The sequence below is a fragment of the Gallus gallus genome, chromosome 1 (genome assembly GCF_016699485.2).
Source record: "Gallus gallus isolate bGalGal1 chromosome 1, bGalGal1.mat.broiler.GRCg7b, whole genome shotgun sequence".
NCBI lineage: Eukaryota > Metazoa > Chordata > Aves > Galliformes > Phasianidae > Gallus > Gallus gallus.
In genome coordinates this window covers 87679990-87706697 of record NC_052532.1, presented here as the reverse complement: position 1 = coordinate 87706697, position 26708 = coordinate 87679990, and the positions used below count along the sequence as shown (strand labels likewise).

The window sequence follows — 26708 nt, the reverse complement described above, 5'->3', positions numbered from 1 at the left end:
TTTTTTTTTTTTTTTTTCCTTTTTTCTCCATGATTTAACCTATGAAAAACAGATTTATGTTTTGGTCAAACACTCAAGATCTAGATTTCAGTTTAATGTTTTCAAAAATAAATCCACTCGTGACTGTACGTACCTTCTTACAGAGGCAGTATACCACTATTATCAGTATCGATATGATGACGATCACGATCACTGTCACAACTGTTTTGGTATTACCTGCGTGTTCTTGAAAAATACAAATTTCAACATGTTAAACAAAAGCTTTTTATATTGCACATTAATGTTCACTGTTTTTCAGTAAGTATATCTAAACTATGATTTTTCTCTTACTCATAATGTAAAGCCTATTAATTTAGGGAGAACATCTCAATTTCTTTTTAATGTCACTGATACAATGGTCAAGTTTCTTGACCCATGCAATAAGTGAAGACTGCAAAGTGATACTTTAATGACTTAAGCATGAATAGCTAAGAGCACATTAGTTTTTCCTTAACTGTGTGTATGGGAACTGTTGAATCACGGCCTGAACCTCTGATTGACCACCTGAGGCGAGTGCTGAGTCATCCGCAGGGGCACAGGTGAACACAATTTCACCTGAGTGACCAGAACGGGTGGAGCCAGGCTCCAGCCCCCCCTAGACCCCACTTAAGGGCTGACTCCGAAGGAAGAAGGATCTCTATCTGGAGATCACTCCTCTCGAAGCCCTTCTACAAGCCCAGGACACGGGGTAAGCTCTTTGTTTCATTACTCCTTTGTAATGCGATAATCTCTCTGGTCCAATACCTGTTTGCCATACAACTGTGCTGATAGAAAATCCTGTGTTCTCATAAGATATGACCTGATAATTTCTTAATTTCCTGGGGGTTGAATCTTGATGACTCTTGAGGTCCCTTCCAATGCAAGCCATTCTATGATTCTAATATTAGCCTGGGAAACACTGCTTCCAGGTACAGTGCTCAGTGTCATTAGCAGCACTCCTGATTTCCAGTACAACGACTATGTTTTTCAGCCCAGACAACAAATCTAATAGTTTCTCTTTACAAATCTTCACAACTTTCATCTAAAATGTTTTCCAGCTTCGTGATGCAACCATACAATCCAGATGCAAACAAAAACAATAGATCCCCAAATGGGTGTTAACAATGGATTCCACAGGAGACAAAAAACCATCTAAGCAGTGAATGGCTCTTTGCAGCACTGAGCGTTTCCTTACTTTAGCTCCTTTCAACAGTATGCGAACACTCACATTTGGAAGACTCAATCTTTTACATGTGGATCTATTTCAGGCTTCACTTCCTCTGCTGTGTCTCGTCCAGAAAAAAGAAAAAAAAAATACAACCTGAGAAGTTCTATGCTCAGCTGTAAACTATGGGCATTCAACATACGGCTCAAAAGTGAGAATACCCATAGCAGAGCACTCACAGCTATGCCATGACCACTATCTATCTGTCATACTAAGCTAGATCGTTCCCTTGCACTATGCTGCCTGTATCTGCTTACCTCACGTTTTCAGCCTGTGCTGACACAAAAATGCTCATCAATGTGGAAAATGTTTTTCCTGTTCTGCATAATATATTCCTGGCCCAGAATTAGGAGAACATGAGCAACACAGTAATTCAGCCACTGAATGAGGAGATTAGTGTCTCTGTGGCTACTGTGAGATCCATCTGCAGAGTAGCCAGAAAAAAAGCAGCTGAAGAGGATAATCAAGGTCGTATTTGCATTGGAAAGGCATGTGTATATCTCTCCTGTAAATGTACAGGGACAATAACATAGTTGTGCATGTATGTTAGGAACATCAGTTATACGTGTAACACCTTGGAGGTGTCCTATACTCTCCACTTCAGAAGTACAGTATCAGATCTACGGGACAAGGAAAATCATGCTGGAATTTTGAGTCAGACAAACATACCTCGAAGCTCAAAGTCTTACTTAGACTAAGCATCCTCTGTATTGTATATAGCCAATGCCATTTAAAGCATAATTTTCAGTTGTAAATTAAGCTGCCATGGGAGAAGACAAATATATGCAGTTACTATAACTTAGTCAATTCCCTTTTATGCTATACTACCTCTTTTTCACACCTCATCTATTTCTGTCAAGTTCTTTTCTTAAAAAAACTAAATGAGGTGCCCTATATAAGCTTTCTTAGTCTTTCAGGTGATTGCATTTAACTGATTGATGCCTATATGCTACTCATTGAATGTATTGGGTTTTTTTCCCCTTTTTTTGAACTAAGATTTAAGGAGGCACAATCCCAAACATCACACTACTTTTGAAAAACATCTGCAATTTGTTTGCACTACAATACTGGAAAGCTGGAGTCAACTCTTAAAGAGTTCTCAGTGGATAGAAGAGTTAATCAGTAAGCCTCCTTGAAACCAGAGACAATAAAATAACTGTAACTAAGACTTCACAGCTGGAAGCCTACTACAGTTCTGTATGGGAACTGTTGAATCACAGCCTGAACCTCTGAGTGCTCACCTCAGGTGAGCACTGAGTCAGCTGTGGGTGCACAGGTGAAGGCATTTCAGCTGTGTAACTGGAAGGGGTGGAGCCTGGCTGTACCTCTCCTAGACTCCATGTAAGGGCTGACTGCCACTGAGGAAAGATCTCTCTCTGGAGATTGCTCCTTGTGGAGTTCCTTACAAGCCTACAACATTGGTGATCACTTTCATTTATCTATGATTATTTTTTCCAACTTGATAATCTTACTAAGCCTAACCTCTCTGTATACTTATTGATCATCCAATACTTTACAACATTTGTATACTTACTGACCTTACAAGTTCATAAAAACAAAGGCATGCAGAAATACATATATATTTCCAAGCCTAAAAAAGGCCTACTGTGTAGAATTAAACCTTTGACAATAACAACCATGTGGTTCATCTCAACAAGGTTTCTTCTGCAGGAAAAAAAAAAAAAAAGCCACATCTTTGGGCTTGCCTTCATCTCCTTCCCACTGCTAAAAGGCTTTATTTGCTATTGACACAACATTTAGGACACAATTCTGCAAGTTTCTTTGTTCTCTTGACTGCACAGCCCTCTGTGCATAGAATGAGAAGAAAAAAAACCAGATCCTTAAACAAATACATCTTAAGTTTTTCACCTGGGACAGTAATAATGCATTGTCTCCCTCCCTCTGGTACGGAAGGAGCAATAACTTACCAACTTGTAGTGTTGTCACAGTAAGTCTTGTGTAGTGAGGTGTTGAAATGTTGCATACATAATCTCCGCTGTCATCCACATTAAGATCACTAATGCTGAGTGAAAAGTTTTGTTGGTTAATTTGAACTCGAGGCTGGTAAATCTGAAATGTACCGTTGAAGGAGGCCAGGACTGAGATAGCTGCATTTTTGTTTAGTCTCCAGACAACAGTGAGATCTTCAGCATGTAAAGCAATATTGCTGTGTTCACAAGAAATGGCAGTGCTACTTCCTTCAGCTTTTGAAAGTTGGTCTGAAATAGATAATTACAAAACCCCTTATAATTACTTTAGAAATGTTATGAAGGTTAGTTAGAGGAAGGTTATTAGAGGAGAAAAAAATCCACAATGGACAAAAGTTAAAACATCTTAGTACCTTGATACCACAGTCACACACCACAGTATGTTTCTGGAAGGTTGACCTTAAAATTTTCAGGTTAAAATCTGCTTCCATATAACTACTGAAAAAAACCAAATAACATATTTTTCCCCTAAGGTGCAGGACCCTGATGGTCTCATTAATGGAAGGGATTTGATCCTGTCTAGGTGCAGTCTAAAGTAATATGAAATTCTAGACATTGGGAGCAACTGAATAAACAGAGGTGTGGGGCTGAAACTATTAAGAGAGGGGAAAAAAAACCCAACCATCTGTATCTAATGATGCTATTGTATAAAGAACAGGAAAGAAATATATTCCCAAAATGCTCCAGTGAGATGTCAGACATGCAATGAAAGTCAAACAAGGGTGTAATAAAATGCAGCTTTTTCACTTGTGGATTGGAAAAACAGATTAATGAAATGGACATTTATGGTGCACTTGTTGTTATCTGCTATGGTATCACACTTGAAGCCTTCCATAGTCATACATTACTGTATGTAAATTAAAAACATCACTCTTCCTCTGAAGCAAATGCAGTAGATTAGTAGCTGAGTGTTCTGGGCATGCTTTAGGGAGCAATCAGGGCAATGGAGGCAGTCATGCATATATCTGACAAGGAGCTCTTAGGTGCTCTTGATCCAATTAAAAGTATTTCCTAAGAAACACAAGAGGCTGCGAAGTACCAGTTACTGAAAATCCAGAGAATGCTTAGGATTGCAGGAGTAGGACAAAATGAAGACCTTTAATTTTCATATCCCTCTTTTAAATTCAGTAACAATCAGCTGCAATTTGCCTGAATGTAAACAATGCTTGGGGCTCTTCATACTCATGCACATCCAACACGGCACCTGCATACTTAAGTACACACTGTAAGAGAAGCGTTGAGAAGAGATTAAACGGTACTGAAAGTATTCTGGCAAAATGGGGAAAATGAACTAAGAAACAAGCATAAAGAGCAGCAAACCTTCCTTTCTCTCATGTAACCCTTGGGTTCATTAAGGTTTGCGAATACTTTGTCTGAGTTCTTTTTTTTTTTTTTTGACAGAGCATAAAGTTTGATTATGATGCACCCATTGAAATGTGAAAATGATAAACAAGTTGAGAGTAAGGTTACCTTATGCAAGTGCGACCTACCCACTCTTATCCCTACTTGTAACTTTAACCAATGAGTTTCAAAGCGGCTGATGCAACTTCTTTCAGCACTTCGTATCTCTGCTGACCCAAAGCAGGCATACTGGATTTAATTTGAGCATTATGGAATGGTTTGGGTTGGAAGGGACTGTAAGATAGTTCCAACCCCCTGCTATAGGTAGGGGCACCTCCCTCCATACCAGGTTGCTCAAAGCTCCATCCAGCCTGGCCTTGAATGCTGCAAGGGAGGGGGCATTCACAGCCTCTCTGGCAACCTGTTCCAGTATCTCATCACCCTCATAGTGAAGAGTTTCTTTCTAATATCTAGTCTAAATCTACCATCTTCTAGTTTAAAGCCATTTACCCTTGTTCTGTCACTACCTGCCATCATAAGAAGTCCCTCGCCAGCTTGTCTGTAGGTCTCCTGGAGTTACTCCAGGCTGCTATTAGGTCTCCTCAGAGCCTTCACTTCTCCAGGCTGAAAAACCCCAGCAACATGACAACCAATAATTACAGTAATGATGTAGGAAGAGGCTTTATCCCTTTATCTTTACCTTGCATACTCCACTTAGCAGTCCAGTTTTCATTGGAGAAATTAATGTGACAGCAGTAAGTATCAGATGTGTTTATAATATTCTGGTCACTTCTAACAGAAGAGAGAACTCCATTCCTGATTTCCTCCCGACCTGTTTCTTGGATATATGTATTGCCTCGTACCCAAGTTACATTTGGTATCAAATAAGTATGAAAGGCATAGCACTTCAGCATCCTTGCTGTGTCTGTCTTTTGGTATTCCAGTGCATAAATAGAGACAACTGCAGATCAGGAAAAAAAAAAATAGTAGACCTATTAATTGCAAAATCCTTTTTAACTTGAGGTAGTTGGTCCTTTTAAATAACATTGGGAAGAATAAGTAGAATAAAGAACAAAATTTAGTATATGTGATTCCAAAGGAAAGCACAGCCTTACTGCCATTACTGTTCTAAGAAGACATTAAGTTTTAAGACCTGAGTGTATAAGTTACTCCTTCAAAACCACTGTATGGTAGGTTCTGAGAACCAATGCCACACTGTAATTTTTTTAACTTGTTATATTTTACCAGAGGAAAAGAGAACACCAGAAGACCCAAAAGGTGCTCTGTTAGTGTTGGAGGACTTCAATTCCATGTGGGAAATAATGCTAGCAAATCTGTTAGAGTCAGCCAATTTCTACTGGCACAGTCAAAGCACTTTTGCTATTTTACCAACCTTGCACCTGCAGCATGACATCCACTTCTGTTTTAGCTTTCTCTGTTCCCACATAGCACTGATAAAGGCCCTCATCACTCAAGGTCACATTACTAAGTTTCAAGGAGGCGTTTCCAAGAGCAATGTTCTGAAGAAAAAGGTGTGTTCTGTTTCTGTAATCTGGGTGTTGGTCTTTTAGCTGGTCCTTCTGCTTGTAGTAGCTGTGCACGTTTTTGTTCTCTTTATTCCAGTGAATTACTTCATCGTTCCCAGGTGAAAAAGGACAAGGAAGGATGACATCCTTAGAAAACAGCCCTGTTATAGTTTCCTCTTCTCTAGAACCTAAAGCATGTAAGAACAAATAAGTTACATTAAACCTAGCCCATCAATCACCAATCTTCTGCACCTCCTTAACCCTGACAGAAAACTTCTCTGGTTCCAGCAGGTAGAACCCTCCTACCACATGTTTCAACAGCATGCTCTTTCCAAGATTTTCTGTAGCCCAGATCCCTGGGACAGCAACTGTAGAACAGTCACATGTTGCTTTATTTCATCCAGTTTCATTGATATTATAATGTAGGGATGTGGTCTTTGAACTTGTCAGATTGCCCACTTTAAGCTGATGACTGAACACCTATGTATTCACATTAGCACACCGCCACCTTAGCACTGCAGTTTCCAGTACATATCCAAAAACACCACCTTTGACATCCAATTCCACTGAGGGAGTTCCCAGCCTCAAGCTGCAGCTTCTAACTCAAATTTCCAACAGGCAGGTTACAGTGATCTGAGTTAGTGGTGATGCTCACACAGTGCCAAGCAGTTCTACTGACAAAAGGATGCAGTTGTGTGACTGTCAGGAAGGACAGAACTTTTCAAAAAGGATTTGTCACCCCAAAATGGTTTCAGGGAATGCTGTCCCAGCTCCTGGAGGTAATTAAGGTGCATTGCTCTAAATTAACTAACACAATATTTGGTTGCTATTGATGTTTAATTAATGATGCCTTCTCCACAGATACGGCAACATTGGCAGAGCAATCTGTGTGACCTTTCCCCAGCCATCTCAGCACAAAGTTTAATGCACTTGGAACCATTTTCAGTACTAACTGACAGCCAGTCACTAGCCAAGTCACGTGGCAGAAATGCAGGGAAGGTAATAGTCTGTGTGCTCAAAGGCCAAGGCTATCTGTGCCACAATCTTCCATCCTTCTTCAGAATCAGGACTGCTTTACTCCACCTTAAGCATTAACAGTGTTAATTCCTCACATGAAAAATGAGTAACAGTTGTTATTCATATTTTTCATAAACAACAGAACTGCAACTTACCCCAAAACGTAGCACAAATGGAAAGTAAATGAAAAAGAGATGGTATTTTCTGTCCCTTCATGTCTTCTTCGGTTCATAATGGATTCATTTCAAACTGACAACAAGAAAGGAGGGGGGAAAAAAGCAAAACTGTTTCAATGCAGCTAAAACTCTTCAGCTGTATTGTTTTCTTTGTACAGTTTATCAACTACCATATCTGTCTGCAATAGGTTTTGACATGTTTCTTAGCATTAGCGTTACTAAGTATGCTATAAATTTTATAAACATCTAGGTCCTCTTACTACCATGCAATCTATTTTCAGTCTGTTTTTAAGGTGTTAACACTTGGTACTGATCTTCAAAATCAATGAACAGGACACAGAGGAAAAAATGGTCAAGTGTCTTCTCCAAAAGGATGCAAGACATCCCTTATCAAACCAGTTTTTCCATTTCCTGAAACAGACTCCTGATTACTGCAGTATTTGTTCTTCTAAAGTGGGGAGTTTGCCTGAACATCCAAATACTGCAGGTATAAAGAATCTTCAGCTGATGCCCTTTTGATCAAGTGAACTTCTACAAATGTGCATATGGAAGTCTGGGGTAGGAACACAGAAGAGGATGAGGCTCTCCCATTAGCTTTTCAGGTTTGTCGGTCAAATGACAATGAACTGAGGAAACTCACCTGCAGAACAACACAAGAACAACTTTCCTGTAACTGACAGACCACGCTCTTCCTCCATCCAGGTGCATTACTTCAAAATACAGCAAAACATGGTAAAGAAATTAGGTTATGACTCATATAGCCTGTAAAGAGCCTAAAGGGCTTCCCCTACTCCTTTGTTCCTCCTGAAAGGAGACCTACATGTACCCTTCCTAACTTAGGGCACAGGCTTGCCTGGGCTTGCAAGTCAGTTCTTCTATCCTACACCAATACTTTTTACCAGTTTTAACTGGTGTGTGCAATTGTATCTGCAGTGCACATGAACCTTACATCCCAAGGATTTTTGCATGTTGCTTCTTCTACAAAGCTAGAGCAATTTTATGTATTATCACTTTTTGTGGAGGGGACCAGAGGGGCACCAAATTCTTAAACCTGAAGTAGAAGATTATGCTAGTGTAAAACAACCTCAATGTATTAAATTTTTGTACCACTAGCTACAGTGAGTAGCAGCAGTTGCCAATGCAAAGAGAAAGCAAGTTAGACACTGGAAAACCGCATGCATCACATTTTCCTGAATGATGCTTTTATTTGTTCAACACTTCCTCAGTTCCTTAAAACACAACTTAGTAACTCAATACATTGTCTTTGTTTGAATTTCAGAAACTGAAATCAGTGCTAAATTTCTCTTAAGTGGCAGAGAGAACTCATGAGTTTAGCAGAGAGTTCTGAAAGCAGCTCTGTGGCCTGCATCAGGGTCTGAAGACAGGATAAGGCACACTGCTATGCCCACTCTAGCTGTATTCCATGATGTTGTATCAAAATACAGCTGGAACTAATTAGCTGAAGATCTCCCTGCTCAGTACAGTTCTTACAGTGTGTTAAGAAAAAACTTCTGTTGGTCTGTATGATCATGGTAATTTTAGTTCTAAGGAATTCAGGACTTTGACCAATGTGGCAAATGTTCAGATAATGACATTTTTAGATTCCAAGTTCTTCCTTTGCACCAAAATATTAAGGCCATTTCACTTCCCATGCTTCTGCAGAAAAACGTATTTCCTACAGAACAACCACTGCCTCAACTCAATGCCAGAACCTTGGCCAGGATTTCTGAGAGCCAGATGAAGTATTAAAACTCCTCTTCCAAGTCACACCATGAGTCACTGAGCAGCTGGGACAGTGGCAAGGGCAACGCCACACTTGCTTTGACCACTATACGAAACAAATGGCAAAAGGCACGCCCTTTAATCTTGATGGAATTTTCCATTGTATTTGTTTCCAATTTACTTGCACCCTGGCCAAAGGGTTCACCTAGCACCTGTATCTCTTACCCACATGCGGGGGCAGCCATAGGTATTGCAACATTCCTTCGCCTTGTAAAGCAGAAGTTACTAGTTCTCATTAAAAGGATTTTTTCTTTGTTTTTTCAATGTAACTTCATAAGGGGGCATTCCAAGCACGCGCAGCCTTAAGAAAGCTAGAAGTTCCTGAATACCTGGCATTTTACTAAAGAGGAATCACACGCACAAAAAATCTCTATCAGCAGTAATCACAGAACAGCGTGGAGCAACCAGGAACATAAAAATCACCTACCATGCGTGTCCAACCTTTTGGTTTGCAGAAGCCAGTTCCTGTAGGGGAAAAATAAGATTAGATTACTGCAACAATATATTAAAAAGTATTAATGCTCTACTGTCCTCCAATGCCTTAAATGCCAGCTCTGTGCCAACACCACGCTAAGCAAATGCAGACTCCAAACACAACTTCAGTCGGAGAGAAACACTCCTGAAGGATGAAGGCACCTTCACACCACACGCAGCATTTCCTTAGCAAGAAGACCTGAAACGCTCCATTTTACCTCACATAACCAACTGCCCCCCACACCCTTTCGCGACGCACAGTTGTCCTAAGCACTTGTATTTTTTACCTCTTCTGAGTTCACGAACAGCCAGAGCTCCCAGGGCACAGGTCGCTCTTTTGGGTGGAGACGGTGAGTCTCGGATGCAGGGCATGTACAGCTTAAATGAGTCACACAACTTTCTTCCAGGCGCTGCACCACCCCTTCCCCAGACGCTCCAGCAGCCACACCTAACACGTACTCTGCCTCGCTGTCCAGCTCGAGCCAACTGGTACCACCACCCCCTCGGTCTCCCTGTAAACCCTTGCTCAGCTGATGAACATGCGACCGCAGACCAGTTTTCCCCGTCTTTATAGTTGCAAAGCAGCAGCAATCCCCGCCCTCCTGGGGGGACGGGCCGAGCGCCTCCGGGCACTGCATGCCATTGACGGCACGGAGGAGGAGGAGGCAGTCGGTGATTGGCAGAACCGGTTGCTTCGGCAACGGGCGGTGGCGTGGGGTTCCAAGATGGCGGAGCGAGATGACGATGGTCCGGTGGCGGAGCGGGGCCCGGGTGCGGCCTACGCTGCCTTCGTGCTGATGGAGGAGCTGCTGGACAAGCTGAAGCTGCTGAGCTACGAGGAGGAGGCGCTGCGGCGCCACAACGTGCGGCCGCTTTCGAGGTGCCTATCGAGCGCTCCCAGCGGGACGGGGCGGCTGTGGGGACTTTCGGGGAGCGGAAGGCGGCGCGCGGTCGCGTTCATGGGGACCGACTGCGGTCTGACATTATGGGCTGCATTCTCTTTAGGGCCCGTTAAGTGTGGCAGCACACCACCTTATTCAACTCAGTTTGATCCCAAATAGGTGCAGTTTGTGTTGCTCGCACAGTAGGTGGGAGTGAGTGGAAGAATTACTTCAGAAGCTCCTGGTCTGAGCTGTGCACAAGTGTAGGTACACCAACCCATCTGGTAGCTGGAGAATGTGGGGAAAGTCAGTTTAAGAGTCTGTTTTCCTGGCTTGTGCTGGCTTATAATGCTGTAATTGCTTCAGGAGCTCAAAATAACATTGTTTACCATTTTCCCCCTTCTTAAACAGGCACTATTTTGCACTGCCCACTAATCCTGGTGAGCAGTTCTTCGTGTTCTGCACTCTCGCTGCTTGGCTGATCACTAAAGCAGGACATCACTTTGAACAGCCTCAAGAATACGATGACCCCAATGCAATAATATCAAAGATACTCTCGGAACTGCGATCATTTGTAAGTGCCGAACATGCTGATTTTTCAAGTGCATTTCAGGCATGGACGTGACCTTCATAAATATCAGTAATAACATGTTTCCTGTCCTATCTGATCATCTTCCCAAGGACTGGACAGACTTTTCCTATCTGAGTGTTTGCAGACTGTTAGAGATTTATACTGTCTGTACCTACTTGTTAGTTATTTGACACTACAAAAATGGTTTTAGGTTATTATATTTAGTTCTGATTAGTTTTGTTCCACAGTCTGTAAAATGAAATATATCAAGATTAATTCTTGTAGTGCTACAGATGCTGTTCATTTATAGTGGTGTAATTTACAAAGTTTATCTTGGAAGCTCACACAATATGTACTCACTTTTCTGCTCCTGCCAAATTCAAAAGTGGAATTAAATGCAAAGGATTCTCTCTCTCTGGAGAGACATCTGCAACAAACAAGGCAATGTTAAAAAAAAAAAAAAAGAAAGAAAGAAAGAAAAGAGCACAGGTTTAATCTCAGTACCCGGGTTCCTCTGTAGCTGATCTTACCTTGCCAGGATGTCACTTTTGTTCTTAACCCTTATAGTTTCTGATTCTTCTGCTCACTTCTTCTTACCATGTTTAGGATTTCTGCACTGCATCTGTCCCTTTGTTTTCCATTCCTGTTTCCTGACTGGAGCTCCATTGGAGAAGAATGTGAATTAACATTGGTAAAATCTTTCGGCACGATGGGCACTTGGGTTTTAGTTAAAAAAACTGGTTACTGCCTTGAAATGAAATTGATTGATAGGCATTAGTAAACAGCATATATTTCTGTTTTAGGGAAGGCCTGTGGATTTTCCTCCCTCAAAATTAAAGGCTGGTTATGGAGAGCAAGCCTGTTATGTTCTTGATTGTTTAGCTGAAGAAGCCTTGAAATGCAGTGGCTTTAGCTGGAAAAGGTATAGTACACTTGGAAGAATCCTCACATACCCATTATTTTTCAACAAACAAATAAAAATGGTAGTTATAAAGGGAGGTACACAAAATATGATATTGTCCAGAAATGTTTCACTTGATGTTTCATAAGGTGCAAAATTCAGGTAGGCTTGAAGCGATGGAACAAGGTGATTCCTAATACCATTTCATGCAGCTTAGTCTTTTACCAGGAAGTGTGAGTTTGGGCCATCAGTAGATTAAGCTAATTAATAAAGATTTGACTGATAGCCTCTTTTGGTCCCTTTCTTGTGAGTAACTGCTTGTTGATCTAACAGTTGAGTTGAAATGTTTTTGTATCTGTCTGTTTAGGTCCCATCAATCAGTAGCTAAATCCAACTCCTCAGCTGGAAGTACACACAACATGTGATCCTGTTACAAATAGAGTACTGTAACATTGTGCATTGAATCCAAAGGAAATCTTCACAGAAATCAGATGCCAAACAATTTCAAGTGTACGACAATTTGTTTAAAAGTGCTCTTGATTTCATCCCCTCCCTCTGTGTGTTTTTACATTGTATGGCAAAGTAATTTCTACCTTTGAAGTACAGTATTGCTACCACTATTTAGTACACAAATTCCAAAATAGGCTAAAAATGAGTTTGTGGAGACTTGCACTTGAAATTTTAGAAGTTAGACCAAAGGAGAAAATGAATGAAAATTTAATCCCCAGATATCTTAGCAGTGTGAATACGTTTTATTGCTTGGCCTAGCTACTCATCCTCACTTTTAAGACAGTCTGAGGTAACCAAGGACTTTCAAGGCTGAGCATAATTTGTTTAAATGTGTGGGACAACCACTGTCTGTTCATATTCCACATTATTCATATTTCTCCTGAAATCTTATGTTTGCTTGGAAGCAGCTCACTGAAGTATTTCCTATTTATTTCTGTCAGTACTTTTTTTGAACTTATTTCAGGCCAGTGTACCCAACAGATGAGCTAGAAGAAGAAGAAATAACAGAAGATGATACAGAATTAACACTTAATAAACTGGAAGAGGATGTTGCAGTATGTTTGACTATCTGTTTTATATTATATTAGTATTTATCAGCAGTGAAGTAATTTTTACTTGCTGTCCATTTTCCTTGCCTTTAAAAATCTACCAGCAGTTTCATTACCCTTCTTTCCTGTGTCACTTGTTTTTCCTGCATTGTCAGCTTCTCTGTAGGATAATTTCAGATAGAGTGGTTGACTCTTCAGGACAGAGCATTTGTTATTGTGTGCATTTATAATTAATATAAAGTGAAGCTGACTCAAACCATATGTTAAAATTACATGGATTCAGAATTGTTTGTTTTCTACTGAAACAAGCTGTAGATGTTAAATGAAACCTGAATTAGCCCTTATTTACAGTATTGGCTAAAATTTGACCAGCTCTTTATTAAGTGCTCACTACTGTTACTCAGGTTTTACTGCAAATGGGAAACAGTAACTTTGGCCTTAGTTAATCTTAAGATCAGTAAGCAAAGCGGATGGAAAAGAACTTCTGAGATTTTAAGACACCACTGAAGACCTATGTAAAGATCACTGCATTTTTTTTCTTTAGAGAAAGCTCCTGGCTGTTCATCACTATCTACTGCATGACTGGAATATTAATCGTCATCCATTCTGACTGCAGAATGGGTCTCTTTATACCTTTTTTTAAAACGATGGCAATGCTTCAAGATCAGCTCTTTTAACTATAATAATTACAATGAGGTTGTCATGTCTATGAAACAGCCACTGAAATACTCCTGTAAATTCCAATATGCTTCTTGGACTTACTGGTGCATGGCAGAAGTTGTTTCTTGCTGATGACTTTCTCAGAGAATTATTTTTGTGAGAGTTGGAGTCTTCCTGTTTGTAAACTATTATCGTAATGCGATCACGAGTTCTTTGTTTTCACAGGCTTCTCTCAGTCTTCTCAAAGCAAGTTTTTTTTACTGCTGACTTAAAACTTTTCTGGAGAAGGAAGTTAGCTGAAGATGATCAAAGTGAAAATTACAAAAAGAAATTGGTTTTGCATCTCATTACTCCAAAATCTAACGATTTTGTACAAAGTAAATGTAAACCAAAACCAAAATATTGAAAACTGTAAGTCTGGAAATGCTTGTTTGCTTGGTCAGTAAGTTCACAGAATCATAGAATTGCAGGGGTTGAAAGGGACCTCTAGAGATCATTGAATCCAACTCCCTGCTAAAGTAGTTTCCTTGCAGCAGATCGCACATGTAGGCATCCATACAGGTCTTGAGTATCTCTGGAGAAGAAGCCTCCATAACCTCTTTGGGCAGCCTCTGCCAGTGCTGTGTCACTGTTGGCAGTAAAGAACTTCTTACTTGTGTTAGTATGAAACTTCCTGTGTTCCACTTTCTGCCTGTTGCTCATTGTTTTATTGCTCATCGCGACTGAAAAGAGTTCACCACCATCAACTTGACTATCGCATTTTCAATATTTATTTATAAATAATGATGAGATCCCATCTCATTCTTCTGCAGGTTGAACAGTCCCAGATCTCTCAGCCTTTTCTCATAAGGAAGATCACCAGGCCCTTAGAACATCTTTGTCACCCTGCACTGGACTCTTCCTAGGAGCTCCCTGTCTTTTTTGAACTGGTGAGCCCAGTACTGGATGCAGTATTCCAGATGTGGCCTCACCAGGGCAGAGTAGAGGGGGAAGGATCACCTCCCTCAGCCTGCTGGGCATGCTCTTTTTAATATCAGGATACCACTGGCCTTCTTGGCCACAGGGGTACACTGCTAGCTCATGGCCAGCTTGTTGTCCACCTGGATGCTCAGGTCCTTCACTGCAGTCATCATCAAGTTCTTCTCCATCCAACTCTCTAGTCTGTCCAGGTCTTGTTGAATGGCAACACAGCCTTCTAGTGTGTCAGTCACTCTTCCCAGCTTTGTATCATCAGCAAACTTGTTGAGGGTGAACTCTATCTTTTCATCCAGGTCACTGATGAAGATGTTGAACAAGACCAGACCCAGCACTTTCCCTTGGGGATCACCACTAGTTACAGGCCTCCACCTAAACTCTGTGCCACTGAACACAGCCATGTGAGCTGTACTAGTCAGCCAGTTCTGTCTGCCTCACTGTCCACTCAGTTGTCCTATACTTTCTAAGCTTCGTTATAAGACTGTTGTGGAATACAGTGTCAAACGCCCTGCTGAAGTCAACATATACAGTATCCACAGCACATTATACACCCAGCTGGTCATGACATCATGGAAGGGTAACAGGTTGGTCGAGCATGATTTCCCCTTTGTGAATCTATGTTGACTGCTCCTGATAGCCTTCTCTTCCAATTGCTTGGAGGTGGCATCCAGAACAAGTTGTTCCATCACCTTCACAGGGACAGAGGTGAGGCTGACTGGCCTGTAGTTGCCAAGATCCTCCTTGCCCTTTTTGAAGACTGGAGTGATGTTGACTGTCCTCCAGTCTTCAGGAACCTCCTCTGTTCTCTAAGACCTTTCAAAGTTTTGTGTGTGGAAAACAATTTTGTGCAGTCTTAAGGACTAGAAATACTAGATAGAAATGCCACAACTTCTCCATGTTTGTGTCCACATTTTTCAAGTGCTCGTGATAAATTAAAGGTCATGTAAGTTAGAATCAGGGTGCCAGTAAGAGTGCCAATATTGTTTTTGTAGGGCTCTGATTGTAGTCCCAATTTATATATGACAATAGCCTACAAGACTGTAAGAGTTGAAGAGCTTGCTTCTATTGTCAGTTTTCTTAAGTATTATACTTTTTATCCCCACGTTTTTATTAGCCAAGAAAAATACCATCCTTTTATTCTTAATTTTTGGAAATATTGGGATGTGAGTGTTAATGGTCTGGTTGCATTTTGAAGTCCAGCCAGAAAAACTCTTGATGAATTCCGAGAACAATTGGAGACATTCTGTGTTACATATTTGACAAGCCTCAGAAATGTCAGCTGTTGGCTAAGAGCTATAAATGCAAAAACAGTCAGCTGTCTGCTCTTTTCTGTGTCTTATTGACTGCCTACATGGAAAAGTGGAGAGGAAACAGTTAACTAAAGCACAGTTTGTGCCCTTCAAAGAACTTCTGGGTTTGGTCTTGGGTACTTAGGCCATTATTTTTACATCTGATGTGCTCTATTAGCTCTTCTGCATTTCTTTGTTAGTAAAACCACTGAGCTACGTTTATGCCAAGCAGATTTTTTTGGAGCCTATAATAGTTCTACAAGGATTAATCATATGTAAACGTTTTCCCAATCTTGTTGTAGACTATATGTTGATATGTCCTGGATATATTAGTTTTATCCATGATTGAATTTAGTACTATTTCCAGTAGTTAAATGCTAATGTTGAGTTTCACTGATGGTTCTTCTGAATTAGATTATTCTGAATAAAACTGATGAGGCTGACAGAGAAGGCCTGGTTCTGTAAATCTTGAGGAATTTGGTGAACAAACTGTGGCCAGCTCAAGGAAATCTTCTCTGTTTAGTGCTTTAGTTCCAATCATAAGTCTTTTTGTTGTTGTTAACGATGGTGTTGTGGTCAAACATAGTCAAAACCTGCATTAGGTACAAGAATAAGCTCACGGGTTTTTACTGTGCAGATCTTGAAAGGTTCTATACTATGGTGAGCATTATAGCAGCATTCATGATTTGTTTAGAAGGAATGTGAAAGATGAAATTTGTCTTTGGGGGAAAAGATGAGGGCAGACTGAAGAGAATTAACAGAATTGCATAAACATGAAGTGCATGGAGGATAAAATGGCAGATGAAGTAAATGCAGGCTCTGTTATCAACAACTTTCCATGTCTTGTTTTGTTCAGTAATTTGGGATGCAGTGCATATTTGCTCCTGTGAAGAAAAGTTTTGATGAAAGATTATGTGAAAGAAATATTCACTGATGTCTCTTTGCTACACTGCTTAAGGAAGAAGAGTCAGATAATGAAGAAAACTTCATTGATCTGAATGTTCTAAAGGCACAAACATACAGATCGGTAAGCTGCTACCTGTCATTCCTCTCTTTAGAGATTTTTACTTCTTCAGCAGAAATTTACTTCTGTTGAAGCCCAAAAGTACATATACAGTGTGTGCTTGAGAAAAACATGCCAAGTGAAACACATCAGCTTATTTTAAAAGAAAACTGTATTTCTAGTTTCTAAATGGATATTAGTGTTAAGATTGATGTATCATAGTTCATCTTTATATGCATTTCATTTGTTTTGAATTCTAAACGTGATGAGAAAATATATTTAATTACTAATATTTAAGAATTCAAAGAAAGACATTTAAAGATTCAGCTGTATCTGTAGTTCTAGTGGATATATGCGTACTTCTGAATATGAATGCTGTGAGTCATTGTAACTTGACTTCTAACAGTTGTTGCTGAGTATAACAATTATGTTTTGTATATAAAATCTGTGGGTTTCATGCAGGATGTGAAAGACACCACAAAACAAGAAGAAATCTTACAGTCCACGACAGATGCAGCAGAGTGGAATCTGGAAGTGGAACGTGTGCTTCCACAGCTGAAAGTTACAGTCAGGACTGACAATAAGGTTTGTGAGAGTGGATTTTCACGTGTCTGCATGGTGATTAAAGTGCAGTTTGAATCGGCAGTGTTATTTTTCCATTTCCATTTTTTTCTTCTTTTGTCTTGCCAAGAATTGTAAATCATGGGCTTCCCAATACTGTCTTCTCTGAACCTTTGTCACTTACTTTGAAGCTAGAAGCAGCAATTTCCAATAGGGTGTTTTCCAGTATTATGTACGAACGACGACTGCTTCTCCCTATTTCTGTGGAAATTTCTTAATTCATTACACACTTCTGAAAAATTATACCTTCAGTTTAGCAACTATTAAACTATTTTATTTTTATTATTAGCAACTATTTTATTATTAGCAACTAGTAAAGCATTTCCCTAGAAGAAAAGAAGCTTCTTACCTTGCAACTGTTTGATTTTTTTCAACCACTTAAAAGGTTGATTTCACAGAATTCATCTTGCTGAACTTTAGATTATGTAAAGTAGGTCTGTACCTCTGATCTAGTCATTACATTTCCTTGTGTTTAATGAAAAGAAGTGCATTTTCAGTTTAATTTTACTTACCTATCCAGATAGCTACCTCAAAATGAAATTTATCATTTCTCAGAAATGTGTTTTTCTCACCATAATCTGTTCCAAGGAGTCCAGAAAGAGCAGCTCAGAAACACACATCTGTTTTTGACACATCGGCATCCAATACTAGGACGTATTCTTCACATTGCCACAAGCATTCGTTCTGAGAGTTTGCATAGCTCATGTAGATGAGTGCAGTATTGAAACTGTGTTTTTAGTGGCCCAGCTAGTTGAGGTGGTGGAGCAATCTACAGGGATGCAGAATTCAGTGAAGAATTATTATCTTGCCAAAAATAGACTAAACTCTCATCTCTGTTAAAATGTCCTGCCTGCCTGTACTGCATTCTTCTATGTGAAGAATCTCCTGGTTTGTGCCACTGTGCTCTGGTCCTCAGCAAGCTTGTTACAGATAACGTGATGGTTGATTCTCATAGGAAGAAATTAAAGCTTAATGAAGACATACATAGAAAATGAAAGCCGCTGAGGTTCGCCACCTTCCAAATTAGCACAGTGTTCCTTGACTTTAAGGAATGTGTCAAAATGAATATGAAAAGAGGAGTCTTCTAGCTTGTGTACTTTAATGCTTTCAGAAATAACCTGAAAGAAGTTGTGTGAAGGGTTTGGAGCACAAGTCTTATAAGGAGTGGCTGAGGGAACTGGGATTGTTTTGCCTGGAGGAGGTTCAGGGGAGATCTTATTGCTTTCTACAATTCTCTGGAAGGAGATAATAGAGAGGTGGGAATCAGCCACTTCTCCCAGTTAACTAATGATGGGATGAGAGGTGATGGGTTAATGGTTGGTCTAGTTGACATTCTGTAAGAAAAGCCCCATATTGGTTTTGTAAGCTGTGCATGTACATTTAAGAGGTTAATGGTTTAATTAGCAACATAGAAATGAAAACTTATTTTTAAAGTCCTATGCAGGAGTGGGAGGTGGAGGGTTGTGTGTATGTTGTTTTTATTTTGATACTGCAAAATTTGGCAAATTACTAACAGTTGTCTCCAGACCAGCAAAAAGATCTTGAGTTGCTGCAAGCTTAAAACTCAACATGTAGTGTAAGTGCATTTCTCTACTAGCTTTTGTTTTAATCCTGAACACAATAGTGGGCAGCAGCACAGTTCTAGACAGCAAGTGAAACGTCATAGGCTGAACAGCTGTTGGAGATGCTCAGCTGTGCTCACATGAGATAGAGACAGAAGCACTAGTGCTTTGGTGGTTATATGCATTTGAAGCCAATGGAATTGCTTGTGATTGAAGGATGGCATGTGTTTAAGTATGCAGCTGTGTCAAGCCAGAATTAGTTTTGTTCCTGTTAAAAGTGGTCACATCTTTCAGGAGCACAGAACCACAGAGCCCCCTCTCTTACTCAGGGGGGCTACCTTGGGCAAGCATACTGACCTGCAGCAGCTTATATGTGGCCAGCCTCTGCATTCCCCAGGGAGCCTGTTCCAGGGCCCCACCAACCTCTGGTTCAAAACCTGTCCCTAACCCCCACCTGTCTGTCCCCTGACACAGCTCTATGCCGTTCCCTCAGGCCCTGTCGCTGTCACTGTCACAGAGAGCAGAGCTCAGTGCTGCCCCTCCGCTCACTGTGAGGAGCTGCAGGCTGCCACGAGGCTTCCTCTTAGCCTCTCCTGCTCTGCACTGAACTAACCAAGGGACCTTGCCCTCTCATTCACCTTGTCCTCCAGACCCTTCCCTTCTCTAATAGTTCTGTCCTTCTTACACTGCGGTGACCAAAACTGTACACAGTGCTTGAGATGAGGCTTAGCAGTGCTGGGCCTGATGCACCCCAGGATACAGTTGGCTCTTTGGGCTGCCATGGAACGCAGCTGACTCAGATTCCACTTGCTGTCAGCGAGAACTTGCAGACCCCATTCTGCAACCTCTCACCCCACAGTCTGTACATATATATACCCAGGGTTGTCCTGTCCCAGGTCCAGAATCTGGCACTTGCTCCTGTTAAACTTTATGTGGTTGGTGATTGCCCAGCCCTCTGTCAGTATCTCTCTGCTAAGCCTCTGTGCCCTCAAGAAGTTCCTTCCCAGTCTCCTTCTTTTGCATGCTGTTTTACCAGTTTGCAGAGTTGTACCAAACCTTGCTGGTAATGCTGAGATTTATAGGTTTGCATTCTTATCAGTTGGAAGGTGCAGTTGTGTCCTCTTTGAAATGTTGTCTGAAGTTTCTTGATAGCAGACTGGTTAGCGTGACTGATGATGTTGGCTTCTTTTCAGTATCCCTTCCTGTTTTTCTGACGAGTGTGTGTCTCTGTATGTGTTCTTTACTCCCTCCCTTTTTTCCATCCAAGGTCCTTAATCAAATGATATTACTGAAATAAACTTTCATATGTTCTGCATATCCAATAGTGTAACTGGCAAGGTGTTTGCCTCTTGTTACCTCTGTTATTATTTGTCAGTCAGCCTTTTTGCCTCTTTGTCTTGCTTCCCCCTTTTCTTCATTGTCCTCTTTGGCAAGGTCCTTGATCAGATAATCTTACCAAAGCAAACATTGACATCTTCCATACCTATACCCTTGCAGTACCTACTTTACAAGGAAGTATCCTAGGGTTTGATTTCAAGTGGTGAAGTTTTGTTAGCATCAGTTTTCTTATCATGTAGACCAGAACAGTGCCAAATGTTTAAAAACCTTGACAGTCTTTTTTTATTAAAAAAAAAAGCATTTTCAGAAACACAATGCTGAAATAGAGATAATTCAGCAGTGCTTCTGCTCTGCTTTGTTCTGAACTCACAGTTTGCAGCTGTGCTCTGGGTATGAGACGCATAAAAAGTCTGCATTGATAAGCATAAATTGTGATAAATGTTGGGAAATTGAATTGATTCCTAAGTAACAGGTGCCTATCTGTCAAGTTAAAATAGCAGCTTTTTCTCATTCTCCCTACCTGAATCCATGTGTATTTCCTATGGTGTAGCAGGTATTTATCCCAGTATTGAAAACAAGTTCAGTTTTTTTCTGCCTATTTCATTACCTTCTGTTCTTATGGTAACAGTTGGGGTTAAGTAGGAAGAAAAGATCTGATAGTCTGGAAGTGGTGGTTGTTAGGCAGTTGAAGCATGTTTGTTCTCTAAGAACAAGCTGAGCTAGTGCATCTGTAATCAATACTTTCAACATCTGTGCCTGTAGTGGTTTCTAGGAGAAGCAGTCCCATGAAGATCAATCAAACTCTGAAAGATATAACTACTGTGGTATTAGTGAGGAGGTCAGTGTTTTTTTATGGGTCTGAGTGTCACACTGGGACATTTAGGAGGTCAGTGAACTGTGTCACACTATGCCAGTGCATTTAGATATGAACATGATGTCAGTGGAAGAATCATATATGGTAGTAGTAGTATGTATGAGAACTCACCCTGTCTTGCATACTAGTATTTGTTTAGTAACCAGCGAAACATAAAAGCTGTACTTACCTATGTTTTACTTCATGGCATCCTGTTTTTAGGATTGGAGGATCCATGTAGATCAAATGCATCAACATAAGGATGGAATCGAATCTTCTTTGAAAGAAACAAGGGTACGTATTTTATGTGCAGAATATTTCACTGATCTGTTAGCACTTCTGTTTTGTTTTTCATTTTATATGCCTGTGCTTTATTTCTTCATTTTTATTATAATAATGTAAAACTAAAAGGGGAGACGTGATAATGATGATTACAGATAATGGCACTGGCAAAGGATCTTGTGAGCAATAGAGTCGTGTATATTAACAAGGATGTAAATGTTCATTAATGTATCATATCACTTTGCCCTGTGTTCAGTGTTATGAATACAGAGGGCAAATGATAAAATACAAACTGAAAATTATAGCTAATAAAAAAAAAAATCTCAAATACTTTTGCTAGAATAATTTACCAACATTGACATTTGTAACTATCTGGGGAAGGATACTGAGAGATTGGTGAGGTGCTGGAACAGACTGCTTAGAGAGGTTGTGGATGCCTTGTCCCTGGAGATGTGTAAGGCCAGGTGAGATGGAGCACTGGGCAGTCTGATCTAGTACTTGATGTAGTGGTTGGCAACTCTGCCTGTGGCAGGGGGCTGGAGCTTTATGATCCTTGGGGTCCCTTCCAACCCAAGCCATTCTGTGATTGAAGGAATCGGTAGAATTTGAAAGACATGTTGTGGCACTGGGAAAAAAGACATTGGGACTATTCAGTGGCCAGACACAACATTTCTGTACCATTTTTTGGTCTTACTTGTTGCATTCCATATCCTTTCTCAATTACAGCACAATACTCTTTGGGTGATGTCTGTTTACTGTCAACCAACAGAATATGATTTTTTTAGGGTTACCTTGACAAATTCCATAATGAAATCAGCCGAACATTGGAAAAGATCAATAGCAGGGAAAAGTACATCAACAATCAGTTGGAGCATTTGATTCAAGAATACCGTTCAGCACAAGCCTTGTTGAGTGAGGTAATACACTGATCTGTCATTTCCTTGTCTAATATTAACATGAGGGTAAAGGCAAAGAATTGGTGGAGTTATCTGTGAATTCTGCTTTTGGATATAAAGCATGGGAAATGCTGATTGGCTGTCAAATTATATAGTTTTAAGCTAAATTAGCAATTTTTATTCAAGTATTCTACAAGGGAAAGTAAATGTTTTCTTGCCTGAATATTATGTAAATCTGCTGCCACAATCTTGAGCAGCTAGTAAATTGCTGGTTCTGCTTTCCCTATAAAATTCACACATCTGTGATGAGTGAAAAAGCTACAGTTTCAGTCCAGCATTCATCTCTTACATTGATTACTCATGCTAACTTGCACAAAGCTCTCTGATTACTTGTTTACTGCGTTTAGTTTTTATGCCAATAGGCTAATGCTTGAGAATCTTTTTGATTCTTTAGTTAGGGGCGTGTGTAAGCTACCAGTTGGTTAGCTCTCCTGTTTGAGGGCTCGATGTTAAAATCAGACTAACAGGATTTGACCTCTGTGCTTTCTGTTCATCTTGCTGTTAAATGTCAAGACAGTAACTTACTGAATAGAAAGAAGCATTCAGGGTTTCAGGATTCAATTCAGTCTGCATTCTGGCAAATTTTCTTTATGTATGTTTCCTCATGTAAGTCACTAGGAAACCTACTTCTTATTCTTGTGCATTAGGGCTGTCACAACTTTTAAAACTGCATTCCTGTTTTGAATGATGGTCATTACATAGGCTGATGTCTTCACGTCTTTCCTTATATTTGTAGTGCTGGAAATGCCACTGGGATTTCATGGGAGAATTTCTGGGACTGGGACATGTAAAAGCAAATTTTGAGGTTCCCTCTGAAAAATTCATGTTATTAATTATTAACGATTAATCATTATTAATGATTCTGCTGTTTGAGTTTTAGAAATCCACATTATTTGGTAGATACTGAAGTGTCTGGAATGCATGCACCTCTTCAGCAAAAAATGTGTTTCTTTGCAGGCTAAGGAGAAGTACCAGGAGGGAAGCGGAGGAGTAACTGAAAGGATTAGAGTCCTTTCTGAGGTAAAACACATCATCACATGATTCCTTTGGCTTCCTTGAATAAATCATCGAAGAATTGACATCTAGCACTCACAGAATTATGAACTGTGCTCTTCCTGATACGCTGTGTTAAAACTTATGTTCTTTTAGTGAGAGCAGATTGGCCTGGCCCCTAAATTTTAAACTGAGGTTGCTATGGCCTTTTAATTTCTGAATTTGGACAAACTATTATGAGCTCTAAATTTCACCAGTTTGTGAAGGAGTGAAAATATTCTGTATTTCATAACCTGTCTTCTAGAATTATTGAGGATTAATCTACTCATGTCCATAAAGTCTTCGGAAGAAGAAAAGCTCAACTTTTATTTTAGCAAAAGTAACCAATAGCAATTTGAAATTTTAATCTTGAAAGCATTTAAATGCAATATTTGACTAAATAGTACCAAGAAGTTACTCATCAAATTATATTAATACCTAAACCTGTTTAATTGATGGCTTGACAAATTTAAGAGAAAAACTCCTAATTGCCTTAACATCTGGACTGTTTCATAGTTTTCACTCAGATTTACTGCTAGATTTCCAAATGTTTCCACCCTTTGTGCAGTTCAGATCTTTTTTAATGATTCTGTTATTTAACTCTTTAGTCAAATATTGCATTTATTGCTCTTTATGAGATGCTAAAGTATCTGGAATGGTAACATGAAATCAATCACACCGTGAGAATATGATGGAAGTTGTACAATAGATTTGAGATTTCTTTCAATGTAATTACAGTCACCAAAGTTTAACAAGGTTTTCTAGCAAGGAGTTCTTAGTATGGCATCTGTAGAATTAGCCCTTCTTTCTGTTTGACTCTCAAGGAAGTTGACTTCATTTTTACTTGTATGATCTTTTTGTGCCTTAAAAAAAGTTGATTATTAAAGAGATATGTTACTAGTTGGTAGCCTTTGAATTATGTTGATGCAGCAGTACACATCTGAGCTAAACTAGGCTTATTGGATATCTGTCCCAGATTGGATATCTGCTTTCTGATAGGCTATAATCTAGAGAGGATTAATTTTTATTGTCATGGAATCAAATCTAAGCTTACTTGGCAATACCAGTACCACTGCAGGTATGCAGTAAAAATGCAGTGATGTTTTCTGTTGTTGTTTTTTTAATGGAAAGGCTTATTGCTGAAGCCTTAATGAAGGGCCATTTTTATCGTATAGACAGAAATAGCAGGTTATTATCTAGATTCTGCCTTGGAATGTAGTTGCTTTTTCTTTGTCATCAACAAAGGCAAACTGATCAATAGTGCTGAAATGTATTTTTATTATTCACGCATGGATTCACACATACCAGTGCCAGTAGGCTTGCCTGCTGCACCATCTTTTGCTGCAGTGCTATTTCTCAGTTTTCTTGTCACCTGCCAAAGTCCTGCTACTTTTAGAAGGGCAGTCCTTATGGTCATTTGGTAAATCTTGGTCTGTGGGGATGATGGCTCTTTTCACCCATCCACTGTGCAGCAACACTTGCACTTTGTTTTTATTGGTTATGTGCAGCACTGTGCAGCAACACTTGCACTTTGTTTTTATTGGTTATGGATCCTCAGTAACGCTTCTGTTTGGCTAATGTTCTGCCGTACGATTTATAACATCTATTTTTCAAAAGGCTAATTAAAATTTTCCTAATGTTTGGAGGAAAAAAAAAACAAAAGTTTCTCTTTTTACAACAAGACAGGCACCTTTTTTCAACTGACATGTTTATTCAGGAGGGAGTTTCAGATTTCTTTTTAAACTTTTCATTCGTCTGGTTTAATGAACTAAAAAAAAATCTCTAATTAAAGATTACAGAAGTTTTAGAGAAAGTGAAGCAGGAAACAGAAGAGAAGGGAAGCAGTATGACGGATGGCAGTAAGTATGCTTTTGCCTCCAACTATCCACCCAACTTCTCAGTGACAGATGCATCATTGGTCCTCTGTGAAAAAAAATAAACAACCAGAATGAGTGACAAGTCTAAAATATCCCTATTGAGATTTTTAAAAGATGTCTAAGAAAATTAGACATCTTACCCTCTTTGAAAATGTTATGCAAGTCTGTAGAAGGTTCAAGCTGAAATCATTTTACTCTCTAATCATAGAGAGTAACTGTTGAATTCCCTGGCTAATGCTAACGGGAATGGGTGAGAAAATTAATTTTGGTGCTGGAGTGTGAATTTTTTAATATTTAAAACTATGTGCTGAGAATTTGGTGATTTGTAATTTTTCCTGATAAATGCATTCTTTTGTAAACGTAACAAGTACTAACGCAGAAGTGAATAGATGCATGCTATAGCAAGGCTAAATATGCAGGCTGTATCTATATTGTAACCACTATGGCTAATTGACTTAATTGACTTAAGTAATTGTAAGTGTTACTGTGTAAAGAAATTTTGTTCACTCTTCTTGAGTGAAAGAGCTACTCAACTACCTCTCAGCACCTTAACTGCACTGTGACATGGCCAAGGATCAGGATCAACTCTAGAGCCCAGTATTATTAGGAGCTATACGATGCAGCAGCAACATTTATAAGGTGATATTAGTGGGACATGAGGGTTACAAATAAAGTATGGAGCACAAAATATTCTAGTAGATTTTCACAGGTAAAACGACCTCCTGCTGTAGATGTCTTTAGTTCCCTACAAAACCTTAAGTCAGATGTGGGGGTAAGGCTTTTAGCTGAGCAAAACACATCACTGGTAAACGAATCTTAATGATTATGCATGTCTTTATGCAGATCTTAGTTGTCGAGAAGACAGCAAAATTGTTATTGCCATTTCTATCTTGAAAGTGTCTTGCATTTTAAAAATGATGTCTCAGTTCAATCAGGTCTTTAAAGTAGAACATGCTTTTGCTCAATCACCTTTTCAGTTTTAAGGAGTGAATTGTAGAACGTAATGCTTTTGTGTTAAGTCACCTGACACCAAGTTGCACTATTTATCTTTTCTTGGACAGCTCCTCTCGTGAGGATTAAACAGGCCTTAACAAAACTGAAGCAAGAAACCATTCAGATGGACATTCAAATTGGTGTAATGGAACACACGTTGCTCCAGTCAAAGCTTAAAGAGAAATCCAACATGACTAGAGATATGAATGCAGCAATGATACCAGAATCCACAATAGGTGCCTACTGAAACTGTTTGGAGCTGACTTGGTTTGCCCAAAATAAAGTTTTCTACCATTTGTTTTTTTGGTA

The 26708-nt window shown here is 39.7% G+C and overlaps 2 protein-coding genes across 17 annotated transcripts in view; one reads left to right on the top strand and one right to left on the bottom strand.

Annotated features, from left to right (window-relative positions):
- The window catches only part of HHLA2 (HERV-H LTR-associating 2), a 35319-nt gene extending 25229 nt beyond the window's left edge, over positions 1 to 10090 (bottom strand). For 4 of the 16 annotated variants that reach the window (XM_015297466.4, XM_015297489.4, XM_015297495.4 and 1 more), the window contains exons 1-8: positions 9835 to 10090; positions 9501 to 9538; positions 7932 to 8001; positions 7271 to 7364; positions 5966 to 6286; positions 5273 to 5533; positions 3172 to 3462; positions 134 to 225 (exon numbers count right to left, since the gene is read on the bottom strand). In XM_015297466.4, coding sequence (XP_015152952.2) covers positions 134 to 225; positions 3172 to 3462; positions 5273 to 5533; positions 5966 to 6286; positions 7271 to 7331 — 1026 coding nt within the window. In that variant the 5' untranslated portion in view covers positions 7332 to 7364; positions 7932 to 8001; positions 9501 to 9538; positions 9835 to 10090. Of the gene's footprint in view, positions 1 to 133; positions 2004 to 3171; positions 3463 to 5272; positions 5534 to 5965; positions 6287 to 7270; positions 7400 to 7931; positions 8002 to 9500; positions 9539 to 9834 lie in introns of those variants that run through there. The other 12 variants (XM_015297484.4, XM_025144230.3, XM_025144237.3 and 9 more) reach the window with 7 other exon arrangements.
- On the top strand, positions 671 to 26708 carry IFT57 (intraflagellar transport 57). The gene is made up of 12 exons (XM_416624.8): positions 671 to 727; positions 6960 to 10427; positions 10840 to 11002; positions 11803 to 11921; positions 12874 to 12964; positions 16841 to 16909; positions 17348 to 17470; positions 21482 to 21553; positions 22327 to 22458; positions 23455 to 23517; positions 25322 to 25388; positions 26468 to 26708. The coding sequence occupies exons 2-12, from the start codon at positions 10081 to 10083 to the stop codon at positions 26644 to 26646; spliced, it is 1425 nt and encodes a 474-aa protein (XP_416624.5). The 5' UTR covers positions 671 to 727; positions 6960 to 10080; the 3' UTR covers positions 26647 to 26708.